The sequence below is a fragment of the Equus caballus genome, chromosome 2 (assembly GCF_041296265.1).
Source record: "Equus caballus isolate H_3958 breed thoroughbred chromosome 2, TB-T2T, whole genome shotgun sequence".
NCBI classification, from domain to species: Eukaryota; Metazoa; Chordata; class Mammalia; order Perissodactyla; family Equidae; genus Equus; species Equus caballus.
This window is the reverse complement of record NC_091685.1, coordinates 87,857,405-87,884,412: the sequence shown is the minus strand read 5'-3', so window position 1 is coordinate 87,884,412 and position 27,008 is coordinate 87,857,405. Positions and strand designations below refer to the sequence as shown.

General features: G+C 38.1%; 1 protein-coding gene across 7 annotated transcripts in view; it reads left to right on the top strand.

Moving 5' to 3' along the window:
* The window catches only part of FHIP1A (FHF complex subunit HOOK interacting protein 1A), a 224,712-nt gene that overhangs the window by 126,201 nt on the left and 71,503 nt on the right, over positions 1 to 27,008 (top strand). For all 7 annotated transcript variants that reach the window (XR_011436735.1, XM_014737890.3, XM_070261488.1 and 4 more), the window contains exons 3-4: positions 7,428 to 7,641; positions 19,200 to 19,826. Coding sequence is in view for 6 of the 7 variants with exons in the window: in XM_014737890.3 (XP_014593376.3) it covers positions 7,537 to 7,641; positions 19,200 to 19,826 (732 nt within the window). In the remaining variant the exon portion in view is untranslated. The remainder of the gene's footprint in view (positions 1 to 7,427; positions 7,642 to 19,199; positions 19,827 to 27,008) is intronic.

Here is a 27,008-nt window from a genome sequence, read left to right as displayed (position 1 = left end):
CTACTTCTAGAATCTTTTACCTGCTCATAGATGAAAAAAATGTAGTCTTTTAGATCTTGGGATGATAGTGGTACCATTTGTTAGAGGGATTATTATCTTAACGTGTAAGGAAGTCTTACATTATGTTTATGTTCATAAAATATAAAGAAATGTGAAATTAGAACTTCATAGTCTTAGGTTACCACAGACGTGCTTCTATTATTCCACCTGCCTGAAGGCGGGATACCTGTATCAGTTAGCTCAAGCACGAGTGGTTTACTGCGTTTCTGTCATGTTTATAGTACACAAAGGCACCTAGCTCTTCATGGCCCGTTTCATAGACTGGTGAAGAAAGGTGCTTTGTCCTAATTGGCATAGGGCATGTTCTAGAGACCAGCAGATTGTTGACTTCTGAGCCTGTTGCTAACATTATAATAATTGCTAGTCACTCTGATGCCTCACGCTGCGGTGTTATGCGTAGGAGAGGAAGTGCCCAGCCAGCCATGAAATTTGTAAGGCACGAGGCCTGAAGTGATTGTTATTCAAGAGCATGGTTACTCACAGGCTGGAACAACCCCCAAGCTGCTGAAACAGAACTTTTTGTTATCACTGAAGTCACAAAAATTTCACAACTGTCTCTTCAGAACTGGCTGGTAGCCTCTGTTTTGGGACTCTTCATGGTTTTAACATGAATGCATCTTTTTTTTTAAGATTTTATTTTTCCTTTTTCTCCCCAAAGCCCCCCGGTACGTAGTTGTATATTTTTAGTTGTGGGTCCTTCTAGTTATGGCATGCGGGACACTGCCTCAGCATGGCTTGATGAGTGGTGCCATGTCTGCGCCCAGGATCCAAACTGACAAAACCCTGGGCTGCCAAAGCAGAGCGCGGGAACTTAACCACTCGGCCATGTGGCCGGCCTCATGAATGCATCTTTGAAGCAGCTTTTAAACTTTTTTGAAGGCAGGCACTTCATGGACCCTTTTTGGAATTGGCTGAAAACTATAGCCACCTCTCTCCAGAAAATATGCCCACAATTTATGAGATTCATAGCTATAAATGGAATATTGTTGTTGCTCCACTCATTGCACTTAGGACATCTTATGCCATGCATGGCTGAAGGACATTTTCGGAAAGGAGGCTTTTCATGTTGTTATTCCAAAAGGGAGTCATCGCAACATCTTGATTACACTACAGGTTGCATATCTGAAAATTTCCACATGAAGGCATTTGAAAGACTGCTGTAGGGAGCTAATTCTGATTGATAGAGCTGTCAAGACAGGTATTAGACTAAATAGCATAACTTCCCAAAGGTATCTACCTTTCCAGAGAAAATGACCAAGACATGTTGGTCAAAAACTTAAATATTTTTTTTCCCAGAAATGTTTCTTGAGAAGAACTTCATTAGCATCAGAAGAAGTCTTCTTAGAGAAATTCAGAGCATCTACTTCAAATTTCTGTTTTCAAATACTACCCCACAGAAGTTGTCAGATAATCTTATTTCTGCATTTGCCTTAGCTAAATTTTAGGGTTTTGTGGCAGAAATCTTAACTGAGTTGTTCTTAATAGCTTTCAACAAAATAATGATGTGAAAGGATGGTACATACTACCAAGATTATAGTGATTGATTGAGTTGTTGAGGAGACTTCCTCCAAGAATGGTCCAGTTTTCATGTTTCAACAAATCACTTCGTGTGTATAAGAAACTTCTCTGTTCAGTCACCAATGAGCTGGTGTCTCAACACTTGCTATAATTTTTACATTCCAAGTCCTTGCCGATAGGCGTTTAGTTTCTTAAGTAGCCTTAAATATTAAGTCCCCAAACAAATTTCAGGTAATGAATTTGCATATTAGTTTTAATTTTTCTTCTCCATTTATTCTGCTTATCAGTCAGTTGCATGGCACTTGGGTATGACCTGGTTGGCAGCCTGTTGTAATGAAATTAAGATGTAAAACATGGTGGAATTATTTCATGGCATTATTAAGAATTTTCCATAATCTTGGTACTTTTTTGAAGCAGGCATTTATCAAAGCCTGAAACCGTTTGGAATGTACGTGTTGGAAGAATTTTCTTTGTACATGCTCTGTGTGTTAACTGGTGACCTACAGCTTGGGGGGACAAAACAAGCTAGTGCTTTACTGGACGGTGAACAATGAATGAGCCAGAGTCAAACTATGGGAGGTTGAAGGAGGCTTTGCAAGGTCCAGAAGAATCAGGGGCTGTTAGATGCCTGCTTTCTTCTCCACAGCCCGGCATTGCCATGTGATATGACAGCGAGAGAGAAAAGGAAGCTGAGCCAGAGGATTAGAGCACAGGGAGGATTTAGGTTTAACAGGATTTTATTAGGCTCTAAGTAGAGGTTATGTGAGGTAGTTTGACCCAAAATGAATTCCCCCCGCTGCTATTAGTTATAATTGAGGGCACAAGGTGCCCCTCTCCAGGTGTTCCCAACATTTGAAGAGTCTTCACCCTTAGATGGAGTTTTACATGATAAGCACATTTACAGTAATAGACTTTTTATGTATTTAGTAGCAGCCAATTCAGGGCATTCCAAAGTGCATTGGAAACAGAGTTTTTCTACTGGCAGTTGCTCAGAAAAAAACCAACCAACCAACCACGAATTATATTTGAGGGTGATTCCTGTGCTTTGGGTTCCGTAGGTGAAATATGCTTTAGTCATTAAAAGATTACAGATAGAATCCCATTTACAACTAGAATTCAGACAAAGATTTGTATATAATATGCCGTTATCCTTCTTTAATGGTTATCTGATTATCCTTCCCCAATTACTATAACAGTTGCAATAAAGTACATAAAATTATGACTTTTGAACTGGGAGAGATCTAAGAAATAATCATTTAGTCCTAACTACCCTCCTAAGCAAGGTTCTAAACCAAGAGCCCTATTTTTACTAAAGGTCTCACAGCTACTTAGAACTGGAACTAGAGTCCTGGGGTCCTGTCTCCCAGTTCAGAGCTGAAGTCCCTAAGTAGGGGCTTCAGCTTTTCTGACTTCCATGCTTAGAGGACTGAGCTAAAAACTCTTAGCCCTAACCCTTTGTTCCCCGCTTTAAATCCACCTAAATTCTCTATCCATTTCAACAAACCAACCAGAGAAACATCAGGAGGGAAGAAGGAGGAAAGGTGGGGAGGGAGCCTGCCGTGTCTTTACATCAAGTTCAAGACATCACTTCTGCTTTGGTAACTCACTATGAAAAGACTCAGTTTTGCTTCCCTTTTATCTCTAGGCTTCTCGTACCTGTGGTCTTGACCTTACCTTTCTTCTGCCCCTCTCGCTCCATCAAAATCCTTTTTTTTTTTTTGTATATTCAAATTCTTTATGTTCATTGATTCCTTCCCATTAGGCCTGCAGATATGAACACTTTTTCCTTAATAAAAATATTCCCTTGGTTCTGTCTCCCCTTAAGGTAACCATCCATTTCTTTCTTAAGGAATTTTTTTCTAATCCGTTGTAAGAGGATATTTTGTTTAAATAGATAAAAGAATTGAAGGATAGTATGATATGATACGTAATTCAATGCCACAATGTTTACATTGTAAATTCAGTCTGATAATGAAAGAGGGATACATTAAACTACAGTCAATGGTAGTTCAGGAAAAAAGGTGGTTTTGAGACATTTATAGTTTTCCTAAGTATTGTAGTTTTCGAAAGAGTCTGAAATTGGATAAAAATGTCTATTTGGGAATGAGATTGAAGGAATTAAAAAAAAATTTTTTTATTGAGGTCATACTGGCTTGTAACATTGTGTAAATTTCAGGTGAACATTATTATATATGAGTTTCTGTATAGACTGCATCATGTTTGCCACTGATAGTCTAGTTTTTATCTGTCATGACACGTATGCGTCCCTTTACCCCTTTCGCCCTTCCCTTACCCACTTCCCCTCTGGTAACCTCCAATCTGTTCTCCTTATCCATGTGTTTTTTTTGTGAGGGTGAAGGAATTTTTATATTGGAAAGAGGTGTGGTCTGTATGACTAGAATCTAAGCTTTTATAATTGTGTGGTATATTTTATAATTCTGTGATATGGAAGCATATGCTTGAGCTTTTTTCATCGTCAAATAAAAGATATCACATACTTTCAAAAAAGGGCAAATAAAAATATAATTCTTATATCAGTTATTTTTCTCTAACAATAATATAATAGAGTTTTTCTTTCCTTATTGATGGAAAATATTTTTATATATAATATTAGTATGATATAAAATGTGATTACTCAGTAATGGCTTTGGACGTAAAAAAGTCAGTTCTGTCTTTGCAGTATAGAATCTGTGCTGATATTTCAGGCTGTTATACATCTATTGTGATAGCGCATCTCTACACTCCTGCCAAAAAACTCAACAACCACACCACAAAACCACATGCAATCACTGTTGGAAATAGAGTCTTTTGGGTATTTTTGGGTGTTGATTGTTTGAAGAAAGAGAAAATCACTCATTAGAGTCTGAATGCTTTATAGAGCTCTCTCTCAGGCATGAAGTTTGAGTCGATGTGCTTGTGTTTATTTATGGGAAGAACAGGCTGACTGGGTGCCAGGAGTGGCAAGTTTTAAACGTTCCCAGCTTCAGACACCTTAGGCTGAAGAGAGCAGAGGGCAAGGAAGGGGGAATGTCCAATGATGCCGTGCTCATGACGCAAGCACACATTCTAGTGACTGCAGCCTCGTAACCTACTCATGGCTTTTTGCTTGATTTTGTCCTTCTCTATTCTTCACGTGGGACTTTTAGCTGTGATCTAAGAGTTAAATTAAAAGCTTGAAGTGGAAAAATGCAAAAAAGGAAAAAAGTAAATCCTGATAACAGGCAAATGGAGAAATATATTGAAAACCTTGGTGCTTGAGGAAATATGTCCTTACACATCTCTCCTAAATATGGAGCCATCTCTTTCAGTTTTATATTACCCTGGGGGCCTTCCAGTGCTTTAATGCTCTAACGTAGGAATAAGAGAGAGAGAGAGTGGAAATACCCAACTCTTGGGTCTCTGGGTGTGTTAGGTAGTATTTTCGTTTCTGTCATAGTTTCTCCCTTCTCAAACGTGGCTTGCTTGACTTGCCTGACATTCCTGGTTTCTCTCCCAAGTTTTCTTTACAGATTTTTTTTTTTTTCCTGAGGAAGATTTGCCCTGAGCTAACGTCCGGGCCAATCTTCCTCTATTTTTTAGTATGTGGGCTGCCAGCACAGCATGACCACTAACAGAGTGGTGTAGGTCTGTGCCTGGGAACTGAACCCAGGCTGCTGAAATGGAGCGTGCTGAACTTAACCACTAGCCCACCGGGGCTGGCCCTTCTCCCAAGTTTTCTTCATGTTGTGGTTTCTGTATTCATGACATATTTAGATTCTTCAGGCATCTGCCTCAAAGGTATGATCAGATAAGCATCAACCAAGTGAGAAGCACTTTTCTCAGAGAAAATACAGATTCCTTAAGGGAATAGAGCCAGGGATTATAGACAGGAGAAAGGAGAATGTAGTTTTTTAGAAAAAAACACTGGACTGGGAATCAAGAGACTCACAGTCTATTTCCATCAAAACTAACTTGTGAGTTTATGACCTTAGCTAAAATATTTATCCTGTTTGTAATGCAGTCTCACTATCTGAAGATTGCGTGTAAAATCCCTTTGAGAACCAACTTAGAGGATCTTAGAGAGCATGTTTCTAGATTTTGATTTAGATGCAATTGGCATGATGTATGCTCCCCTTGTACCTTTGAAGAAGAATCTGAGAATCCTGGAGCTGGAAGGCAAGGAATCTTCTACTTTTTCAACCTCTGGGATAAACAAAAACATTGATTTTCCTCATTATCATCATTACATCATCTTAGTAAAAGACCTTTGCATTTTCACAGAAGTATTCTGTTTAGGACAACGAGGAAGTTGAGTCAGAACTTGTTTTATCTCTCATCGCTTAAAATAGGGCTGCACATTGAGATGTTATCCATAAGGGCTAGCCCAGCGGCCAAAATGAGATGAAGAGGCTGGCTGTAGGATCCTACGGAGTTGTGGGGACTGGAAACTCATACCCTGCATGCGTGGGGCGGCCACTTCTGATTTTTAAAACACCAGATAGGTCCAACAAAACATGCCTGTCAGTGGCAAAGGGCCATGGTTGAAAGTGGATGATGTCTTATTGAAAACAACAAATTTGTATTATTAGGAATTATATGTTTTAAAGATCCTTCAATGTTGAATGATTAGCCTCCCATCTCCCAATAGAGGCACTTGTTTTGAATATTCCTTAACTATTTTCCAGTGTTTAATTCTACTCCCCACAAAGAGCTTGACCCATAAGTCTAACCTGAATCATCACCTTAAGCCCCGTTTCCCACATTTTATTGTTTGTAGGAGGAACAGTTGATCAGTGTTCTCCTTGTAATGCCTTTCATATTACTCAGTTGAAAATAACCATTTTTGTTTTTTGTCTTTTGGCATTAAAAATCTGGAAATTTTATCATGGGTTTTGTTTTCCAGTGCTCTAGTAATTATAATGTAATTACTTTTCTCTGAACACTCTCCAATCTGTACACTAAAAAAATAATATTTGAATTGTACCCAGTCCTTTTATGGGCTGATCAAACTGGTGAGATAATACCACTATCTTATTGCTTCTGTCAGTGAGTTGGCACCATACAGCTGGATCGTGTTCACTGTACACTCTATGACCTCAATATCTTTTTTTCTCCCTGCGGGCTACGTTGTAGTCAGGCTTTCTTCATATTTTATCCACATAATTCATTTTTCATTTGTAAGTGTGGTACTTTGTACTCCCACCTAGTAAGCACTATCTTGTTTTTAATGGATCTTTTCTATCTCTGATTTGTCAAGTTTACTTGGAATTCTGTTATTTTTCAGAAAAGCTAGAAACCTTAACTTAGTCTGTAGCCACAAAATGACTGAGAATGCTTTCAATTTCATTATGACAGTCATTGATTAAAAAAAAAATTCAATAATATTGGACCCAGGAGTCTGGGTGCTGTTTTATAACCACCCCAAGTTGCATCAAGCCATTTATTTCTGTCACTATTAACTAATGTTTTTCCTGTTTCTGGATGTTTTTAAACTCCACAGACATTGGCATTATAGGTTCTTGCTTGATTATAGAAACTAGATTTGAACGATTTAGAATTATAACCTAGGGGGTTGTGGTTGGTGGTAGTGGAGAGAATAAACCCAATAATTGTTTAAGTTATGTGGGTACCTTTGGTAGCATCATTATTTTATATTTTTAGTAACTTAGTATATTTAGTATGTTTTAGTATATTTTTAGTAAGGTGAGGGAAAAATAGAGAAACCTTTGGATTGAGTAGAAATGTCTATCCTGTAGATAATTTGTTCTGTGTTGGATTTCGAAAATGTCTATACTTTGATTTAAATTTAATAGTGCCCTGTTTAACATATGAACATAACAGATGCATTTTTTTTGTTATTGTCATTACAGGTTTTGGAAGGTGAAATGTGAAGAAATGTGATACTTGAAAGTTAGTGACTGCTTGCCAAATTTTTGTGAAGATTAAATATGACTTAGAAGCATTGATTTATGAAGGTTTATGATGTCATCAGTTGCGACAGAAAGCAAACTCCAGCAGGCTGTGAGCCTGCAGGGAGTTGACCCAGAAACATGCATGATTGTATTTGAAAACCACTGGGCGCAGGTAATGTATGAGTTCCACCTTCTCTGCTGGTCTGCGTAGCCCCAGAGTCCATCACACTGAACCAGAGTTTCCTACTTGTGTGACAGGTAACTAGGCTTCCAGAAACATAGTGAAGAAATTCTTTTCAGGTAGGAAGAAAAGCAATTTTCTCTTCTTGTTTTCCTAGAATATGTATGTGGTTAAAAACCACGGTTTTCACAAAAGCAACTAGGAAACATGTATGTTCCTCAGATGTTTTTAGAAGAATAGCAGTTGACCTTAAATTTTTTTTTTTTTTTTGCAGATTGGTACCTGAGCTAACATCTGTTGCCAATCTTCTTTTCATTTTTCTTTTCTCTTCTTCTTCCTCCCAAACCCCCCCAGCACATAGTTGTATATTCTAGTTGCGAGTGCCTCTGGTTATGCTGTGTGAGACACTGCCTCAGCATGGCCTGTTGAGCGGTGCCATATCTGTGCCCAGGATCTGAACTGGTGAAACCCTGGGCCGCTGAAGCGGAGCACATGAACTTAACCACTCGGCCACAGGGCTCCCCCCCATGACATTAAATTGACTTTTACATCGCTTTGCAATATACTTGACCGTGATTACATCCTCTCTCTTTCTCTCCTCCCTGCTGTCTTCCATCCAGTTCTTACACTCTACCAATGCTAAAATACACATTTATTAAATATTTACCAAGTGCTGTGTTGAATACTTCAAAAGCCTTATATCATTTAATCTTCTCCACAGTCCCGTAAGGCCATTAGTGTTAGCTTTCTCATTTTACAGATGAGGGAATGGAAAATTATGGAGGTTAAATAATTTGGTTGAGGTTATGCAACTAGTGAGTTTCCAAGGGAGTACTTAGACCTTGGTCTCTTGACCTCAAGACCTGTGTGCTTGGCCTCTGTGCTCCACCATGTTTCGGGCTGATGGTCCCTGTGTAATTTAAGGAAAGAAGATGCCTGGCGATATCTGAATTCATTACAAAGCTGACTATAAAAGTTTTTTGATTATTCATCTGACTTCTCTGTGACTCTTCTCTGATTTGCTTGTATGTATAATTGAGGGTTGAATGTTCACAAAATTTACCGGCTAACACCTTTCCTCAGGGAGTTTGCAAGTAGTAAAATAAATAAAATTGGCATTCTTTACTATTGTCCAACATTGCACTCCTCAGGTGAGCTGGAAAGTGGCTATTTATGTGACAGTTTTTTAATGACTACCCAGTTCCTTCCTGTGGCCGGAAACAGCACCTGGGTTAAAGCACTGAGCCTGTAAATCACAGCAATTCCAGGGAACACAATTTAGATCAAAACCAAAACCAGTTCTGCTTCTGGGCCATTTACGCTTTGTAACTTCTTGTCACTATCCAGTGTAAAGCTTCCGAGATTTTTTTATGCATTTTCCATTCTCTGATTTTTACTGTTAGAATCTTAATGGGTTTGCTCTGGATATTAAGAACACATGTGCTTTAGCAAAGGGAAGAAAGTAATTCAGGAGTTTTCCAGATAATTAGAGTAATTATCTTTGGCTTTGCACTTTTATAAGCATTTTAAAGCACTGGCTCCAGAGTGGGGCAGTGAACCCCACGGGATATTATCGCCCCATAGTCCATTGGGTATGGGAAGAATATTTTAGAAGCTCTATTTCTATCTTTATCTTTTAAAAATTTCTATTTTGTGTTTATAATGTACATAATATATTAGTATGTGTATGTGTTTTAATTTATTTCATTATCTGAGCTCAATTTTTAAACTGGTAGGAGCTCATAGTCAGATGTTTTATATGAGAACATTTTCAGCCTCAGTCATTTCATTTGGCTGAAGGAGTCTATCATTCTAATATTATTCTTTGCTCTGGGCCCTGTTTTATTTGTTTGTGTGTAACACCTTTGATTGTAATCATTCCTGCTGGGGTCTCTGTGATGTAATCCATTTAGTATTCCGTACCACTTTTCAAAGACACAATGTATCATCCACCTCTTGATTTTATGTAGGTGGATCATTTGCCCTGTCAAATTCTATCCTGGGTAAGCTTTTTCCTGTTAGAATGCTGTTATAGCGTCTTAATTCAGCAATGTGTGAATGCTCTTTTACATTGGTGAAGGAGTAAGTAGTGGTCCCGGAATCATATTATTCATTTCCATATCCAATGTGAATGATTTCAGCATTATCAGACGTGTTGGGTTATCTGAAGCATAGCGCCCCCCTTTAGTGCTGATGCATAACACCCTCTGTTTAGTGAAGGAAAATATTGAGTTGAGGGTAAGGATAAATTTATCACAGGAAATGGTGTTTAGTGATTAAACACTTCTTTTTGTAAAGCGGGGGCACTCTTGGTCTTACTGTTGTTTCAGTCATTTCTTTAACTTTGGGAAAGTTTCTTACTGTAATCTTTAGGCTTGATTTTTCCTTTTAAGCAAATCTGGAAAATACCCTCAGTCTCTGTCTACTTCCAAAGGCTCTTGAGGGCCTTTCTATTACCTTTATGAATAAAAATACTGATTGAAGAAATTCATGTGGATGTCAATGTGGTTACTGTTGAATGGAGATTTACTGAGTCCAAACTTCAGGTACATCACTGTAGGCATCACAGGTGGGACACAGGAATGTGTAAACCTTGGTGTGGGCTTTTAAAGAATGTATAATCTAATTTAGATGACAATGTGAGATACAGTATTACAAAATGAATAATAACGATTACAAGAATTAAGTCAAGGGAAGGGTCTTTTATGGATGGAAATGGCCTGGGAAATGGAGAATGTTAGCTTGACTGTGGGCAAAGGAGGTTTTGATGACAGAAAGGAAAAGAACGTTTTAGAAAAGGGGTATTGGGAACAAATGCTCAGCTTAGCTTTTTTGGATGGTAAAAAAGGGCAAGGAAGCCCGGGCAAGGCAGAGATGTGGGGCTAAGTGTGAGATAAGAATGGAGACCTTCAGTTGATAGGAATAAATGCCACTGATTCATTCTTTTGGAGTTTCATACATTAGCACTTTGCTGTCAGGTTTTCAAGCAGGGTGTGGATGAAGAGCAGTTGCAGAGGATTGGGAAATGAGCTAAAATCTGACATGAACTCCTACGACTACTGTGGCTGTAGCCCCTGGGTTCCCCAAAGGCAGCTCAAGAAAACCTGTAGGGGCGGTGAGAAATGTGGCATAGACCCAACTGTACGACAGCATTTTATTTACTGAGGTGTCCCATTAGCTGGCAAGTACAATGCTTTTTTAAATGTTAAATTAGGAAGAATGAAGGCAACAAAAGCCTGTGGTGTCAAGTTTTTCTGTTTGTTAGGATACTTTAGTACAAATTCAGTATAATTACATGTTTGACAGGTTCTTTTCTACTGTTTACTAGTACTTTCTATTCCAGACCTTGAGTTAAAAGCAAACTTTGACAGAGGAAGATATCTGCTTGCCCACCTACACTTTGCAGTCTGTCAGGGACAGCTAGTTATACAACCAGCCATCATTCAAGGCAGTCTGTGATCCAAGCGGGTGGCCGGAGGGAGATCTTGAGTCGCCCAGTGGTGCACTTGAGTTTCCAAACTGTTCCCTGGGTCTAGTGATCTCATGGCATTCCCAGAATAGTTTTATAGTGGACATTCGGGAATAGATACATTCCTAATAATGACACTGGAGAATCCAAGCTGGAAGAAGTAGCCTCTGGCCTGTACTTCCTCTCACCTTCTGAGATGCCATTTTGCATCGTAAGTGGTCAGAGCAATGAATCTAAAATTCAGATCTGTCTGGGTTGTTTCTCTAGTTGAACATTTCAGTGGTATCTGGCCACCTACAGGCTAGGATGACACATAGGGTTCTTTATGTCCTGGCCTCTTTCACTCATTTAGTCTCCAGAAATGCAAAATTACTTGGAGTTCCTAGACACCCCCAGCCCTGGGCAGTGCCCATCATGCTATTTCATGCCTCTCTGCCTTGGGTACTTGCTCTTCTTTCTGCCTGGAATATCCCACCCTCTAGTTAAATGCCTCTTCTTTTATAGGACTCATTTGGGGCATCATTTTCTCCAGGAAACATTCTCTGCCCTCTTTCATGGTCCCGTTCTGTGCTCCAGTTGCACCCTGAATGTTCTTTCACTGTCATGCAAACCACCTTTTATTAAAATTATGTGTACAATACCTTCTTCCCAACCTCATAAAGCTCCTTGTGATCAGAGATCATTTGTAATTTACCCACATCTCCAATGCCAAGAACAGAGTGTGGCATATTGTAGATGTTCAATAAAATGTTGAACTGAAAGACAGGAGATATGAACTATAACTTTAGAAGAGCTAGGCAACCTGGAAAACAGCCTTCAACATACACTAATTTTAAAACCTTTTATAATTTGCTACCAGAAAGGTCTCTGGATTTATATTTAATGATCAGCGATCTAGAGAAGTGTGTGTGTGTGTGTCTAATTTTTGTAGTTGTCTATAAGAACAGTTTATAGTCTAGTAGACTGTTGTTTTTCTCTCTTGCCTTTGCTTCTTTGCTTCTTCTGAATGGAAGAGAGAGTAAGAAGTAAGAAGCGTTGGTCCACCAAATGATAAACTATTCAACTATGTTGCCATGTGAATTAACTAGTCCTTCTTAATGGCACAGTGGTACTTTGTGAAGCTTCATAGACCTTGCTCTATTCATTCTTTATCCTCTCCTTTCAAGCTTTGAATCAATATTGTTATAAACTAAATGGTATCTGCTTTTAGAGCCGCGAGAACAAAAGTGATGGGTTAAAAAAAAAAATCAATTGGAAATGCACATTTCTGTATGCTTCTAGTTAGTTAATTGCCCAAAACTTCTCCTCGCCATCCTCAGGCTCCAAAAATAAGCTGTTATACAATTTTTAAAGCTAAGAACATTTCAGAGCTCAAACAAAGTAATGGCAATGGATGAACAAAGCTAGTGGGTTTAGTAACCTTTTTCTTCTTGGATGGGATGAGGATGGGAAACAGCTGAATCATCTAGATTAGTTAATTAAATCAGATGTCTTCCCACAGTGATGAAAAATAGATAATGTGTTTTAAGTACAGTATCTTATACAGAACTCCAAGTTGCCTGACTCTATGAAAGAAGTATGGAGCTCTTACTTACATGTGGATTTGAGATGTGTGTTTCAGTCTGTTCCCCGTGAAACTCGTTGTCTTCTTCTTTTCATCTTCACTCTTTTGGTTTGTGCCTTGTTCTAGACTAAATGACAGACAGAAGTTAAGATTCATCTTCTTAATGTCTTGGTAAAGTGATGTTTGTTAACATTTAAAAAATTTCTCTCTCTCTTCTCAGCTTCTCAAGTAGCTCTAAACTTGACAGTAGAAAGTAAAGCAGAACAAAAGCCATGTGTCTTTAGAGGGCCAAGGCGTTTTAGCTTGTGCTTCTGTTACACTCTAAAGTGGTGGAACGTGTTGAAATATCAGCGACTCTCCCACTGTATGGTTAGTGATAAGTCTGTTTCTGCTATGGTTGAAATGACAGTGTTCTCTGGAATATTATGACATAGATCATTGCTCTCAGGTCCTTTCCATATATAACTAAATTAAAAAAAATATACCTAACTTCAGGGTTAGTTTATTACGTTATCTTATTGACAGATGCTCCTACCATGTATCTCTATTGCAGTAATTACTAGACTATCTTTGGTCCCAGGGAGGTATGGAATGTCAGTATAGCTCCTGCTTTATCCTGTTTTATCCCAGATGTAGACAAGTCTCTGGAGTTCAAGACTGGAGCTGACATTAACCAACCTGTGCAAGTACACATATATTGTTAGGCTAGTATCTTAATATAAAAAGAAATGACTAAGTAAAGGTCTCTCATGGGGATAGGTATACAAGGAATAACCCAAATACACCTGTTAAGCAGTGAACAAAGACTGGATGGAAACTTACTTTTGTTGTAGTTATTTGGTGCTTTAAGTGGAATTTGGCTTAAGATTGCTAAATCCTGCCCTTTTTCTGTGTGATGGAAAATGTTACTTAGCAACTTCTTTTTTTTTCCACAATGCCACTTTAAATTAGCGTTCCAAAGGATTTGGAAGTATGAGTTGTACTCATGTGATTTTCTTGAAATAACTAGGCTCTAACCAAAGTAGCATAAATAATCATCTATTGATACATGCACATATATAAGACGTAGAACAATATTAAGATGGAGTCAAAGGTAGTCTCCCGACAGAGAAACACTTGTGTTTACCATGAAGAAGAATCATTTGTTAGCTTAAGGTGTGATTGTGTGATTTTTGTAGGTCTTTTATTCTGAAAGTATTTGAGCTTCTTATTTGGAATTTGTGGATATTTGAAATTCAGGCCCATTATCACTGACTAATGGGGGCCATCATTAGAGCTAAAGATGGGAGTAACTGATATTCCTGGATGAAAGAAATATGCTATTTGTTCATCTTATTTAGCCTCAAGAATCATATTTATAGGTCAAATGACTTTGAAGTTAGGTTAAAATTTAGCTGTGTTGGTCAGATGATAATTTGTATACCATTGTTCATACTACTGATTTTTTTGTGTGTTTGTTTCGTTTGAGAATTGTGATAATTTACACGTGGCTCTGTATGTGATATAGGCTCATGATTCACACACACACACACCAGCTTGGACTTGTTAAAGTTTGTGGATCAACAAATGCCTAGCTATGATCAGCAAAATGTTTACAGTGCTGTTTCTCATCTCAGCTGGTTTGCTTAATGAGCTTAGGCTTTAAGAGGGGTTGATTAGTTTATTAAATTTTATTTTCAGCCTAACAAAGTGAACTGTTTAGTAAAGGAAATATTTGCAAAGCGTATTTTGCTTGCTTTCGTTCTCTTCCCTACTGGGATCCCTCCAGGCCCTTTGCATTTTTTCTCCTGAACTGAATCCCTGAGACTGAGAAGAAGCCAGGGCTGGTAATTCTGAGGCAAGGTTAAAAGTATGGGAGAGAGGTAATCAGAAGAATGGGCCACGCCTGGGGAAACCACTGTGGGATCATGGATCCGTGGGACAGAAAGGTCACAGTTGATAAATAGGTGAAACCAGGCAGCGAGCAGAAATCAGGGACACAGGAATATCCGAGTTAGGTGGGAGTGATGTGAGAAGAGGGCACAAAAGGAAAAAACAAGGAAAAGTCCAACTTGCATCAGGAATCAGTCTACAGAAACTGAAAGAACTATGATAGCATGGGGCAGCCAACGTGGGACATGAGAACAGAAGTTCCATGGCATTTCAGTGCCGGTTGTGCTCTAGCCAAGAAGCTTCTTAGTCATTCCCTGTCAGAATAGGAACCAGTCCCAGGGTGTGGGGCCCTGGAGTCCAGTTGTAAAAGCAGGTCGTGGGTGTGTCTCCCTGGAAGGGAAAGAGAGGTGGTCTGGGAGGGTCCTGACACTCAAGAAGAGAAGTTAAAGACATGTGGCAACACAGGCATAATCAGCACTTTGCTGAACATTGTGTATTCCATGACTCATAAGCCTTGGTTTTAACACACCCACCCTACAGGCAGTAAAACCACCAGGCCAGCGCTGGGAATGAGTAAAGGGCTCTTAATGTGTCTGCTCCATTCCAGATGATCAACAAACCTTATATCTCCGTGGGTTATTATAGCTCTTTTCTCACGTTTCTCTGTCCGTTAACCCAGAAGGCAATATAGGGGAGCTACTATAAAGAGGGTAAAAGATGCTTCAATTTAAAAGCTGCTAAATAGTTTGTATTCTGTGTAGAAATCTCAGTTCTCTTTTTTAGGTTTTTCATAGCAAAAAAAAAGTAGGTCTGTTTGCGAAGGAATGCATTGGAAAAATAAGATAAACAAAGATTAATTCATGAGAAAAATGTAGCTTGTGATCATATAAATAGTTTTGCTATATATTACATATATACATTTGGATACGTAATAAATATTTGCATGCATGCATATAGTATAAATAATATTCATATGTATAAATTTATATTGCTTAGGAATTTCTGAGAATAAGGAGATTTCCAATTATTATTTCTAACTCAATGTTTTGGTCCTTTTTTTAGACATTAGTACAAAATTACTTTGTCTACTTTTATCTTTATATTATGAAATTAAATCAATTTACAGGAAAGAATTAATTAACCTTAAAATCTCGTTTATATCTTTTCAGACACTTCTAATCATGCATCTATTTGTCAGTATATTTAGGTTTTTTAAATTATTTATTTTTATTTATTATTTTATTATTATTTTTGTTTGTTTTATTATAAAGTTTCTTTTATTTAAACAACTGTCAAATATTAGTAATACAGGATGAAGAGTAGTTAAGAGCTGAGAAATTATAAGGAAAACATCATTATAAAACACAGCATTCAGCAGAGCAAATTTCAAGAGTAAGGATACAGATACCTATGCTTCTGAATAGACAGAGGAAGATTAGCCCTGAGCTAACATCTGCTGCTAATCCTCCTCTTTTTGCTGAGGAAGACTGGCCCTGAGCTAACATCCATGCCCATCTTCCTCTACTTTATATGTGGGACGCCTACCACAGCATGGCTTGCCAAGCGGTGCCATGTCCACACCTGGGATCTGAACCGGCGAATCCCTTGCCGCCGAAGTGGAATGTGCACACTTAACCACTGTGCTACCGAGCCGGCCCAGTATATTTAGTTTTTAACTTAAATTATTTCATGTATACATTTGCATGTAATGGTATTAATTGACTTGTTTATTTTTAATAGCTTTATTATATGATGATATAACATTTTGATTATAATTATCTTATTCTTAACTGAGTCAATAATATTTTTATTTTTCATTATTGAAATTATCATTGGTGTGGACATTTTTTTTTTTTTTTTAGATTTTATTTTTTTTTTCCTTTTTCTCCCCAAAGCCCCCCAGTACATAGTTGTATATTCTTCATTGTGGGTCCTTCTAGTTGTGGCATGTGGGACGCCGCCTCAGCATGGCTTGATGAGCAGTGCCATGTCTGCGCCCAGGAATCCAACCAACGAAACACTGGGCCGCCTGCAGCGGAGCGTGCGAACTTAACCACTCGGCCACGGGGCCAGCCCTGGCGTGGACATTTTTTAACAAATTATTTTTGGGTTGTTTCCTTGCGGCATTTTCCCCAAAGTAAGATTAACAAGCCAAAGGGCAGGAACAGTATTATAGCTTCTGTTACATATTGCCAGATTGTTTTCCAGAAAGATTGGGCTAATTTGCCGTGCCACTGTGAATGTATAATGCACAGTCCCAATTTTAGGCAGTTTAGACAGTCTGGGCACACATGAGAGTATAATTACATTTCTACCCCGAGGCTTACCTGTGTAGATAGCTCTCATACGTAAACTTGATATGTGGACTTTGAAATTATAGAACTGATGAAACATGTAGCTGATTTGTTCTTCAGAATGTAGAGCCTTGAAGTTAGGGCTTTGGGCCTGGAGAACATGCCGTGTTGATGTGGAGGCCCCTTTTGGACAAGTGTGGTACTGTGTTCCTGCGCTGTGAGATGTTGAGGCCAGAGCAAAGAGAAAGGAGGACAGCCAGAAGTCCCAGTGTTTCTGCCAGTGAGGTCGTCAGGCCATCGAGGAGTTCTGGATGGCTTCTTGGAGGGTAGGGAAGGGTGGGGGCACGCTGGAGTCCAGCATGCAGCAAAGGAGAGGGGATGTCCAATGCACACACTGGGGCCACCAGGCATTGAGCCATGTACTTCCTAACTGAAGCCCTTCCTGGTTGAAAATGTCAAGGGTGTCGGGGTGATTTTTTCCTGGGTGATAGCATTATTAATTTTATAATGGAAGTCAATAGAAATTACAGATTCTGTGGAAATCTATTCATTTTATAAGGATATACTTGTTTGGTCCATAAAGGTGCCTTTGCCTTGTTTCTGACAGGAGAAAAACTAAGCCTTTCCCTGAGAAATAAATTTCCCTCATTGCTCATGTGTGCTGACATAAGCATTGTACCTTTGCCAGCTTCCCCAGTGACTTGCAAAAATTCTATAACGTAAATATAGAACATGTAACAGCATGTCAGAGAACTGGGCCAGGAAGATGCTGCAAAAGGCAAACATATTCCATGTAACATGCAGTTCAGAAAGGCAAGAAGGAACAAAGATAAAGTCATCGATAAGATGTTTGATTGTTTAAAAATTTTCATGTTGTGTACATTTTAAGGGAAGTAAATTGAATGGATATTATCATAGAAATTTCAAATCATAAAGTTACATGGAAGTTGAGATATATGATTAATTTTCACATCGCAAAGTAGAAGTAAGTATTGATGAGCAGATAGAGGAAGGAAGCATTCACAGACCAGCAGTGGTAAGGGAGAGAAACACCAGGACTGTCACATGACCTAATTGGGGTTTATTTCTTTCTTACTGTCAGTTGGTTTCTTTTTGTGTGGTGGTAAAGTCTGTTAGTTTTCCATCTTAACCATTTTTAAGTGTATAATTCAATAGCATTAACTACATTCACAATGTTGTGAAACCATTACCACTATTTCCAAAACTTTTTCACCACCCCAAACAGAAACTCTGTACTTTAGGGACTTATTTTGTAATTGGTTGTCTCAGAACTTTTTCTGGTTTAAAGAAATGCAGAGTTCTAAACCTTGGTTTTTTAAGTTTCAACATAGGCCGTATATTAGGGTTGATTCTGCTAGGTATGTGTCTCTTGTTCATCAGTTTCCTTTCATCCTTCCTAATGTTGCATGCCCATCCAAGTAGAGGAGGGAGGGGTATTGTTCTGTCAAGGGTATACAGGGAACTCTGTTCCCCTGCTGAAATCTCCAAATCAACTCTATTTGTAGGAAAACATGGGTAGTCTTACTAATTTAATGTATTTTAAAATTAAAAAGCAATATTATATTCTTGACAGTTTGGAAAAAGCTTAAGAACTTGTCATCACTTTGAACACAAAAACAATTACTATTTTTCCATATTTCTTTTCAGGCTTTTTTCACATACATGTTTTTTCTTTTGTTTTGAGGAAGATTGGCCCTGAGCTAAAGTCAGTTGCCAGTCTTCCTCTCTCTTTGTTTTTCCTCTCCAAAGCCGCAGTACATAGTTGTATATCCTAGTTGTAGGTCATTCTTGTTCCTCTATGTGGGATGCCTCCACAGCATGGCTTAGATGAGCTGTGTGCAGATCCGTACCCAGGTTCCAGACTGGTTAGAAGCAGAGCGTCTGAACTTAACTGCTTGGCCACGGGGCCCGCCCCCTCACATCCATGTTTTTGACGTAGTTGATAATTATGAATCTAACTATATACATGTAATTTATTTTTTCATCTAATGTATCACTTATACAATTTTTCATTTTGCTGAATAGTCTTCATAATAACAGGCCCAGGAATGCTTGTAGCTTAACCTTATATAACCATACTACTTTCTTTGACATTTAGCTTGTCAAAATTTATAACTATTATAAATGAACATCTTCAAACATCTTCTTTCTAGTTTAACCCCTTCAATTTATTGACATGAGAGAGAGACAAACACAATGCTCACATTTATTTTGTTGTGGGCCATGGCTTCCGAATTTTCCATGAAAATTTGGTATGATCAGTGGTGGTGTGTTTTTGTATTTATGCTAAACATCAGGTGGGGATGACAAACGTTTGATTTGATTACAGGTTGTGAAAATCTTAGAGAAGCATGACCCCTTGAAGAACACCCAGGCGAAATATGGATCCATCCCTCCAGATGAAGCCAGTGCTGTGCAGAATTATGTAGAACACATGCTCTTCTTGTTGATTGAAGAACAAGCCAAGGATGCTGCGATGGGGCCAATTCTGGAATTTGTGGTCTCTGAGAACATCATGGAGAAACTCTTCCTTTGGAGCTTGAGGCGGGAATTTACTGATGAGACTAAAATTGAGCAGCTAAAGATGTATGAGATGTTGGTCACCCAGTCTCACCAGCCTCTGCTACACCACAAGCCCATTCTGAAGCCCCTGATGATGTTGCTTAGCTCTTGTTCTGGAACAACTACCCCTGCTGTGGAGGGGAAGCTGGTTGTCCTGCTCAATCAGCTCTGTTCCATCCTTGCCAAAGATCCATCCATTCTGGAACTCTTCTTCCACACCAGTGAGGACCAAGGTGCTGCCAACTTCCTCATCTTCTCCCTTCTAATTCCCTTCATTCACCGAGAGGGGGCCGTAGGTCAGCAGGCCCGGGATGCTTTACTTTTCATCATGTCTCTCTCTGCTGAGAACAGCATGGTGGCCCATCACATCGTGGAGAACACCTACTTTTGTCCAGTAAGTTCCTCTCGTTGACATGTTTTCCACCCACTTCTCTTTCCTCTCCTGTGCTAATGATAAATACTTTTTTATTCCTTTCTTTTCAGCAAGTTGTACTTGGCATCTTCTATGGCAAGATGTTTAGAGGAAATCTTTTGGAGGGAGCAGAGGAATCTAAGTTGAGATGCTATTTGGCTGAGCAGTGTCCTCTCAAAATAAGCCAACAGGGGAAACTATATGTGTTACGATTTCTTGGTTCATTTCTGTTGGGTTAGGAACTATTTTAGTTTTTTATAAGAGCATACCCTGCACCATTGGTAAAACCTGCTCTTTCTATATTCTTACCTTTTCAGGTTGTTTTTGCACCAATGATTCCTGGCATGTGGCGAGATGCCTCACAACTGATTTCATAAGTTAATTTGTTTCTCAGCAAGATAATGATCCTAATTGTAGATACAAAGCACTGAATTTATTTTAAAAATACATATTTACAGTTTGAGGTAGCAAGAAATACTCTACACTGTGTAGTTTCTTAATCATTAGTATGGTGAGAAATGAAGTGTAAGGTCCTTTGCACGTGTTGGAGTGGCCTGGCCCAATCACAGTTCCAGAAAATAACGGGAGCTGTCTGGGACTCTTCAGATGCCTTAAGGCTCTGATTATTTTTTGGTGTTAGTGTTGTCTTTGGAAGGGGGGTTTAGATGACAGATTTATGTCTTCTTCTGGTTTGTCAGATATGTTGAGCAACAGCTAAAAAATTTTTATTTTCCCAACTCACTGAAAATTTCCCATTTTTTTCCATTGTTGTTTTTACCAATCACCTCGTTATATTTCTTTATAAACTATATATGCCTGATTCTGCTGGAATAGTGTGTAAGACCTTTAGTGAGTTTTATTGGAATAGGCCAAGCAAGTTGCCATAAGTAGATTAGATTCATTGTTAATGAACACTATATGGGTAGTTGTTGACCAGGGGCAAGGGCATTTAGAAATGTATGTGGAATGTGTTTGGTTGTCACAGGGACATGGGGTGGCCAGGGATCAGCTGGCCTTCAGTGTACAGGGGCTAGGGATGCTTAATGTCCAGTAGTTTGTGGAATGGTCTTGCACAGTAAAGAATTGACCTGCCCCAAATGCTAATAGCAACCCTGGTGAGTAATATACTGTATTTTACTTTGTTAAAGGTTCAAAAGCAGTAATCTTCTTTATACTACTAAATTCCTATTTTTACTAATAAACCAGGGTCACTTAGTGTCTGATGAATATTTATTTCAGGGCAAACAAATGAGTGAAAATTAAAAAAAATAAAATTTCAATTAAGAAACTCAGAGTGCCATGTGTCTCTTCTTTTCTGGTTCTGACCAATGGAATAAGAAATTGGACAAAGATTCGATAGTCAAATGGGAAGTGAAATTCCATTCATTTGTGCTGACGTTAAATCTCCCTTCCTTATCTCCTTCGATAGTGCAGTTCCTTAACAACTCTTTTTAAAGAATATATCTTAAGCAAAAATGGGACTTCTTATGCTGAATCTAAGCATCTTTGGAATATATATTGCTTTATTAGTTTTCTGTTTCTGCTGTAACAAATTACCGGAAACTAATGGCTTTAAACAACACAAATTTATTATCTTACAGTAGTAATATCTTACTGTAGGTTAGAAGTCCAGCAGGTCTCACTGAGCTAAAATCAAGGTGTTTTGAATTTATTCAAGACAGGGCAGTGCCCCTTTCTGAGGCTCTCATGGTGAGTTGTTTTCTTGCCTTTTCCAGCTTCTAGAGGCCACCCACATTCCTTGGCTCATGGCCCCTTTCCTCCGTTTTCACAAACAGCAGTATTGCATGTCCCTGACCATTCTTCTGTAGTCAGGCCTTCCTCTGACTGTCCTCTTCTTTCTGCCTCTTCCACTTTTAAAGACGCTTGTGATTACATTGGGATTACCTGAATCATCTGGGATAATCTTCCTATTTAAAGATCAGCTGATTAACAACCTTAATTCCCTTTTGCCGTGTAACCTAATATATTCACTGGTTTAGGGATTAGGATGTAGACAGCTTTGGTGGAAGGGACACACATGCGCACGCGTGCGCGCGCGCGCACACACACACACACACACACATACACATACACATACACATACATTATTCTGCCTTCCACAATTGCTGTATCCAGTTTGGAGAGCTCTTAAAGAAATTTGAGCAGGAACACAACATAATCAGAATTCTTTTAGGAGTTTAATGTGACTCTGTAAGGTGGATGAGTTTGGGAGATGCTGAGGAAGTAGGGAGACACATTAGAGTCTAGAAACAAGAGTGGTAGGAATGAGAATGAAAAGGAGGAGCTGGATATGTGCAATGTTATGGAGGTAGAAGCTTATTAAAAAATAAATAGCATAGTGAGGGAGCTCTACAAAGGTTTGAGTTTGGGCTTATTTGAATTGTTTTGGGTAGCTCTGCTGTTAAAGGAGAAATGCAAATATTGAAACAAATCATCAGAATATTCAGATGTGGTTCACCATATCAGTATGCAAAAGGCAATTTAAAAAAGATATCATTTATAAAAAGCAAAAGAATCCTAAAGTGTCTTGAATAAATCTAACAAATACATGAAAGCCTTTACAGAGAAAATTATAAAACTTTATTGAAGGGCATAAAAGAAGATCTAAATAAATGGGAAGTTCTATACTTTGTAGATATTATATAGATGACACTTTCCTGCAAATCAATCTATAAAGTTAATGTAATTTATGTTTTACAACTTTTTATTATAAAAATACAGAAAACTTGGAAGAATACTGAAATGAACACCATATACACACCACTTAAATTCGAAACTGTTAATATTTTACCATACTTTGGTGTTATTTGTCATCTATGCTTGTTTTTTGCTGTACCATTTGAGATTAAGTTATAGACATTTGAAATTAAGTTACAGACATCAGATACTTTAGTATCTCCAAAGTAAGGACACTCTCCTACATAACCACAATACCATTATTATACCTAAGAAAATTATTCAGTTATTCTATATTATGATCTAATATCTGGGTCCCCAATTATGCCCCAAATGACTTTTCTAGATTTTTTTTTCCAAACTAGAGTCCAATACAAGGTACATTTCTAATTGTCGTGTCTCTTTAGTCCCTATTAATCTGTACAGAGCCTGCCACTCTTTCCCTGTGACACTGACTTTTTAAGAGATCAACCATCGTCTTGTAGAACACGCCATATTCTGGGTTGGTTTCTTGTGTAGTTTGACTTGTCCCCATCCCTTGTATTTCCTTCAAATTGGAAGTTATGTATAAGTGCGTGATTAAATTCAGGTTAAATAAATTTGGCAAGAATACCTTACAGGTGGTGTTGTACACTTCCTGTTGCGTTACATCAAGAGGCATGTGTTAGGTTGTCCCACTGCTGGTGATGCTGCGCTTGATCACTTGTTTGGTTAAGGTGGTGACCACTAGATCTCTCTGTTGCAAAGGTAAAATTCCCCCTTTGTAATTGTAAGGTGTAATTTGTGAGGTGTTAATGTGACTTAAATCAAAATCCCAGTAGGGCCTTTCGTGGGACGTGACAAATTGATGCTAACAGTCATATAAAAGTGTGTAAAAGGCCAGGAATAGCTGAGATAATTATGAATAATGGTAACAATAATGTATTTGTAGCGAGCTCACTATATGCCAGACACTGTTCTTAGTGCTTTACGTGTGTTTATTTAATCCTCACAACTGTAGATACTGGTGTTATTCTCTTTTTATAGATGAAGAAATTGAGGCACAATGACATTAAGTAAATTTATACAAGGCCACATGGCTGGTAAGAGAGAGAGTCAGAATTTGATCCTGGGCAGTCTGACTCAAGGTCCCATGTGCTTAAACACTACCTTGTACATAAGTAATAAAATATCAAGACTTCCTATAAAGCCCCAACCATAAAGAAAAGACCAGAATTAAGAACAAAAACACAGATTGGGAGAAATTATTTGCAACACACATAAATACAGATAATTGGTACCCAAAAATATTTGTAATGCTATAAATGAATAAGAAAACAATGAAAAAATGTATTAGAAAAATGGGCAGAGATTATGAACAGACAATTCCTAGATCACACCCAAAGTCACTAAACATATGAAAATATGCTCATCTTCCCTAGCATCAGGGAAATGCAAATCGAACCCACAATGAGACACCAGATAATGCTCATCAGAGTGGCTAACCATTAGACATCTGATAATGCCAAGTGTTATCAAATGTTTGGAAAAACAGGAACTCTTGAGAATATAAATTGGTATAATAACTCAGTAAAGTATTATGGCAATATTTAATAAAATTGAATATTTGCATATCATCCGATCCTGGATCTTCACTTCTAGGTGTCTGCCCTAGGGAAATCTGGCACATGTTGACAGGGATACAGGCACAAAGATATTCAATGGAACAGTGATTTGAGGAAGAGAGAAATAGAAATATACTAAGGGAAAGATAAACTGGTTTATTCTCTATCAGTGGAATACTACTCAGCATTCAAAATGCATAAATCACATTTTGTAACTATATCTGCATGTGTGAATACCAATAAAAACATATATACATGTAGTATATTAGTATTTACATAAAGTTTTAAGGCACAAAATCTTAGTGTTAGCTGTTGTTTGGATACATATGTGTACAGTAAAAGTACAAAAACAAACACAGGAATAATATGTAGTAAGTTTAAGACTGTAGTTACACTTGAAATGAAGGAAGGAGAAGAGTTGGTGATGGGAGTGGAGTAGGGTTTAGCTCTATTTGTAATGCTTTATTTTTTCAAAAAATAGTGCTCTGAAGAAATTATGGCGAAACATTAAAATCTGTTCAGTCTTGGGGATGGTATTCTATTCTGTTTTATATGTTTATAATATTTCATACTTAAAAATTTAGGTATATTAGACCTAGAATGGAGCTGTTTTTAATGTTTAGATTTCCATTTATTATGTCATAAGCAGATTTCACTGCGATTGTTGCTTTATAAAAACATGTTTTAAAACACTGTACAGTTCATTAAAATTGGAGGAAAAACATCTCCAGCTGATCTTATTTGCTAGAATGGAACACAGAGCTTCGTTGTGTTAAGTTGCCCCTCAGGATAGATCCCATAATCTCATTTAGACCCAGTTTTCTATAATTACATCTGCCAACATAATTAAAAAGAAAAAAGTCCTCTTTTTGTTGAAGATAAAAGCATACTCTATTAACCATCTGGCTAAGGACCACAATTGACAAAAAGCTTTCTCTAATTAGTATGATTGTCAAAGTATGTTAGCATCAGACTTTGGGAAGAGTAATGACTCTTTTAGGAAGATGTACCACTTTGGGAACTTTTGTTGTAGTCGATAGGAAGAGCTTGCTGGTTCCGCTGCCTCTTATCTCAGGATGTGCTTTCCCAAGAAAAGAAGGAGAATGAGAGTACTCTCGGCAACAGTTTAGTGCTAGTGGATGATTGGGGACTCTGTATGACCCTATCACTTCTTTTGTTTTTTTTTTTAACCAAATATTGATGATTACACCCTTGCCACCCGTTATATATTGGCAAAATTGTAGAAAACAGCTCATACATGAATCAAGAAATGCAAGTTGAAATAAGCAATCTTTAGGTACATAGCCACAGATAGAAAGTTATTTATCCCATATCCAAAATTTATGAAGTTTTTTATTTTGGCAAGTTGTGTCAAATGGTCCCCACCAGCTGTTTTGCTGCTAGCTTCAGACTAAAGCCATCTGCTAAAAATCGTTTTGTTTTTGCTAAAATTAACCGGGTACCATTAGCTGTTTAAAGTTGAAGATAGACCTTCCCTCACTTGTTCAGTCTCTGTGCATGTCGTCTTTCTTCCCTCCGTTGGAAACATTGCTGTGTGTAAACCATGATGCTTATCTCTTTATGTGCATTATTTTCTTTGATTCTTGCAATAACTTACTGAGGAAACTGAACCTTAGAGGACTTTAATAAGTGCCTGTAAATGGCAGAGTCTTGTTCAGAACCACGTTGATCTAATACTAAAATCCGTGGTCTCGACAACTACCCTGCTATTCTGCTGTCAGGGAAGTGGATTGCTTTTCAAATGTCTGTTGTTATCCTCAATGGTTTTATATGGTGATTAATTTCTTTTAAGGAGACTCTTGAGAGACGATAAATTAAAAATACTGGGTTAATACTTAATGTGTTAGGAATAAATATAATGTTTTACAATTACCTTTTTTGTGGTTAGGATCAATAAAAGGCTAAAATAGTGGATGGGTATTTTATTTTTAATTAGCTCTTGATGTCTATATATTTTTTTTAATTTTTAAGTTCGAAATGAAATTTGAAAGTAAATAGATTGTGCCATTGAACTCTTAGAAGGATTATCTACAAGTCTGTTGTAGCCTCTCCTTTTCCCTTGCCCTGTTCCCGCAGCACCCTCTGTATCCCTTTGTGTAGCAGTCGTCTTTCTTGCATTTATTAGTTTATCGTCTGTCTTCTCCGTCTCACCTGGTCTGACTTGTTCACTATACTTTCCCCAGCACCAAGCTTACGTAGTGCCTGGCCCACAGTCAGTGTTCTAGAAATATATGTGGATTAGGTGAATGAATCTGAACTCTGAGCAAAGTCTTGGAAAGGAGGGTATAAATATTTAGCAGTAAAGATTTGGAATCTTGTTCTTAAGAGTATGTGTACTCTTTATTCTGCAGAATGTTTTCTTCCATGTCTCTTTGCCACTCTGAAGAAGATAGAGACAGTCTCTAGTTCCCCTTCCAGGGGCAGGAACATGGCAGCACTGCCTGTCCAGCTACCACACTGCACCGTCCTTCCGTACAGGCAGGCTTCTGTGTGCGTCTCAGCCATGCCTTTTTCAGAATACTCTTTTAAAAAAGTGAATATTAGGTATGTGTTATTTTTAATTACTGTCACCAATGTATGTAATTTGAAAATTAATGTTGCTGTAATTATATTGATATACGGAATAGTTATTCCCAGCTTTTTAGTCAGACAAATTAAGCCTGTCTTTATGAATTCATCTTCAAAGGCTCAAAGTGGTTAAGGCATCAGGAGTATGCAGAATTAAAGCCTTTGTTCTGTGGTTAATTTAGCATGAGTTAGCAAATGTAATTGATTTAAAAAATGTGGCATCGAGATTAGATTTCTCTTAAAGGAGAACTTTTGGTCTCTGTTCTTTCTGGCT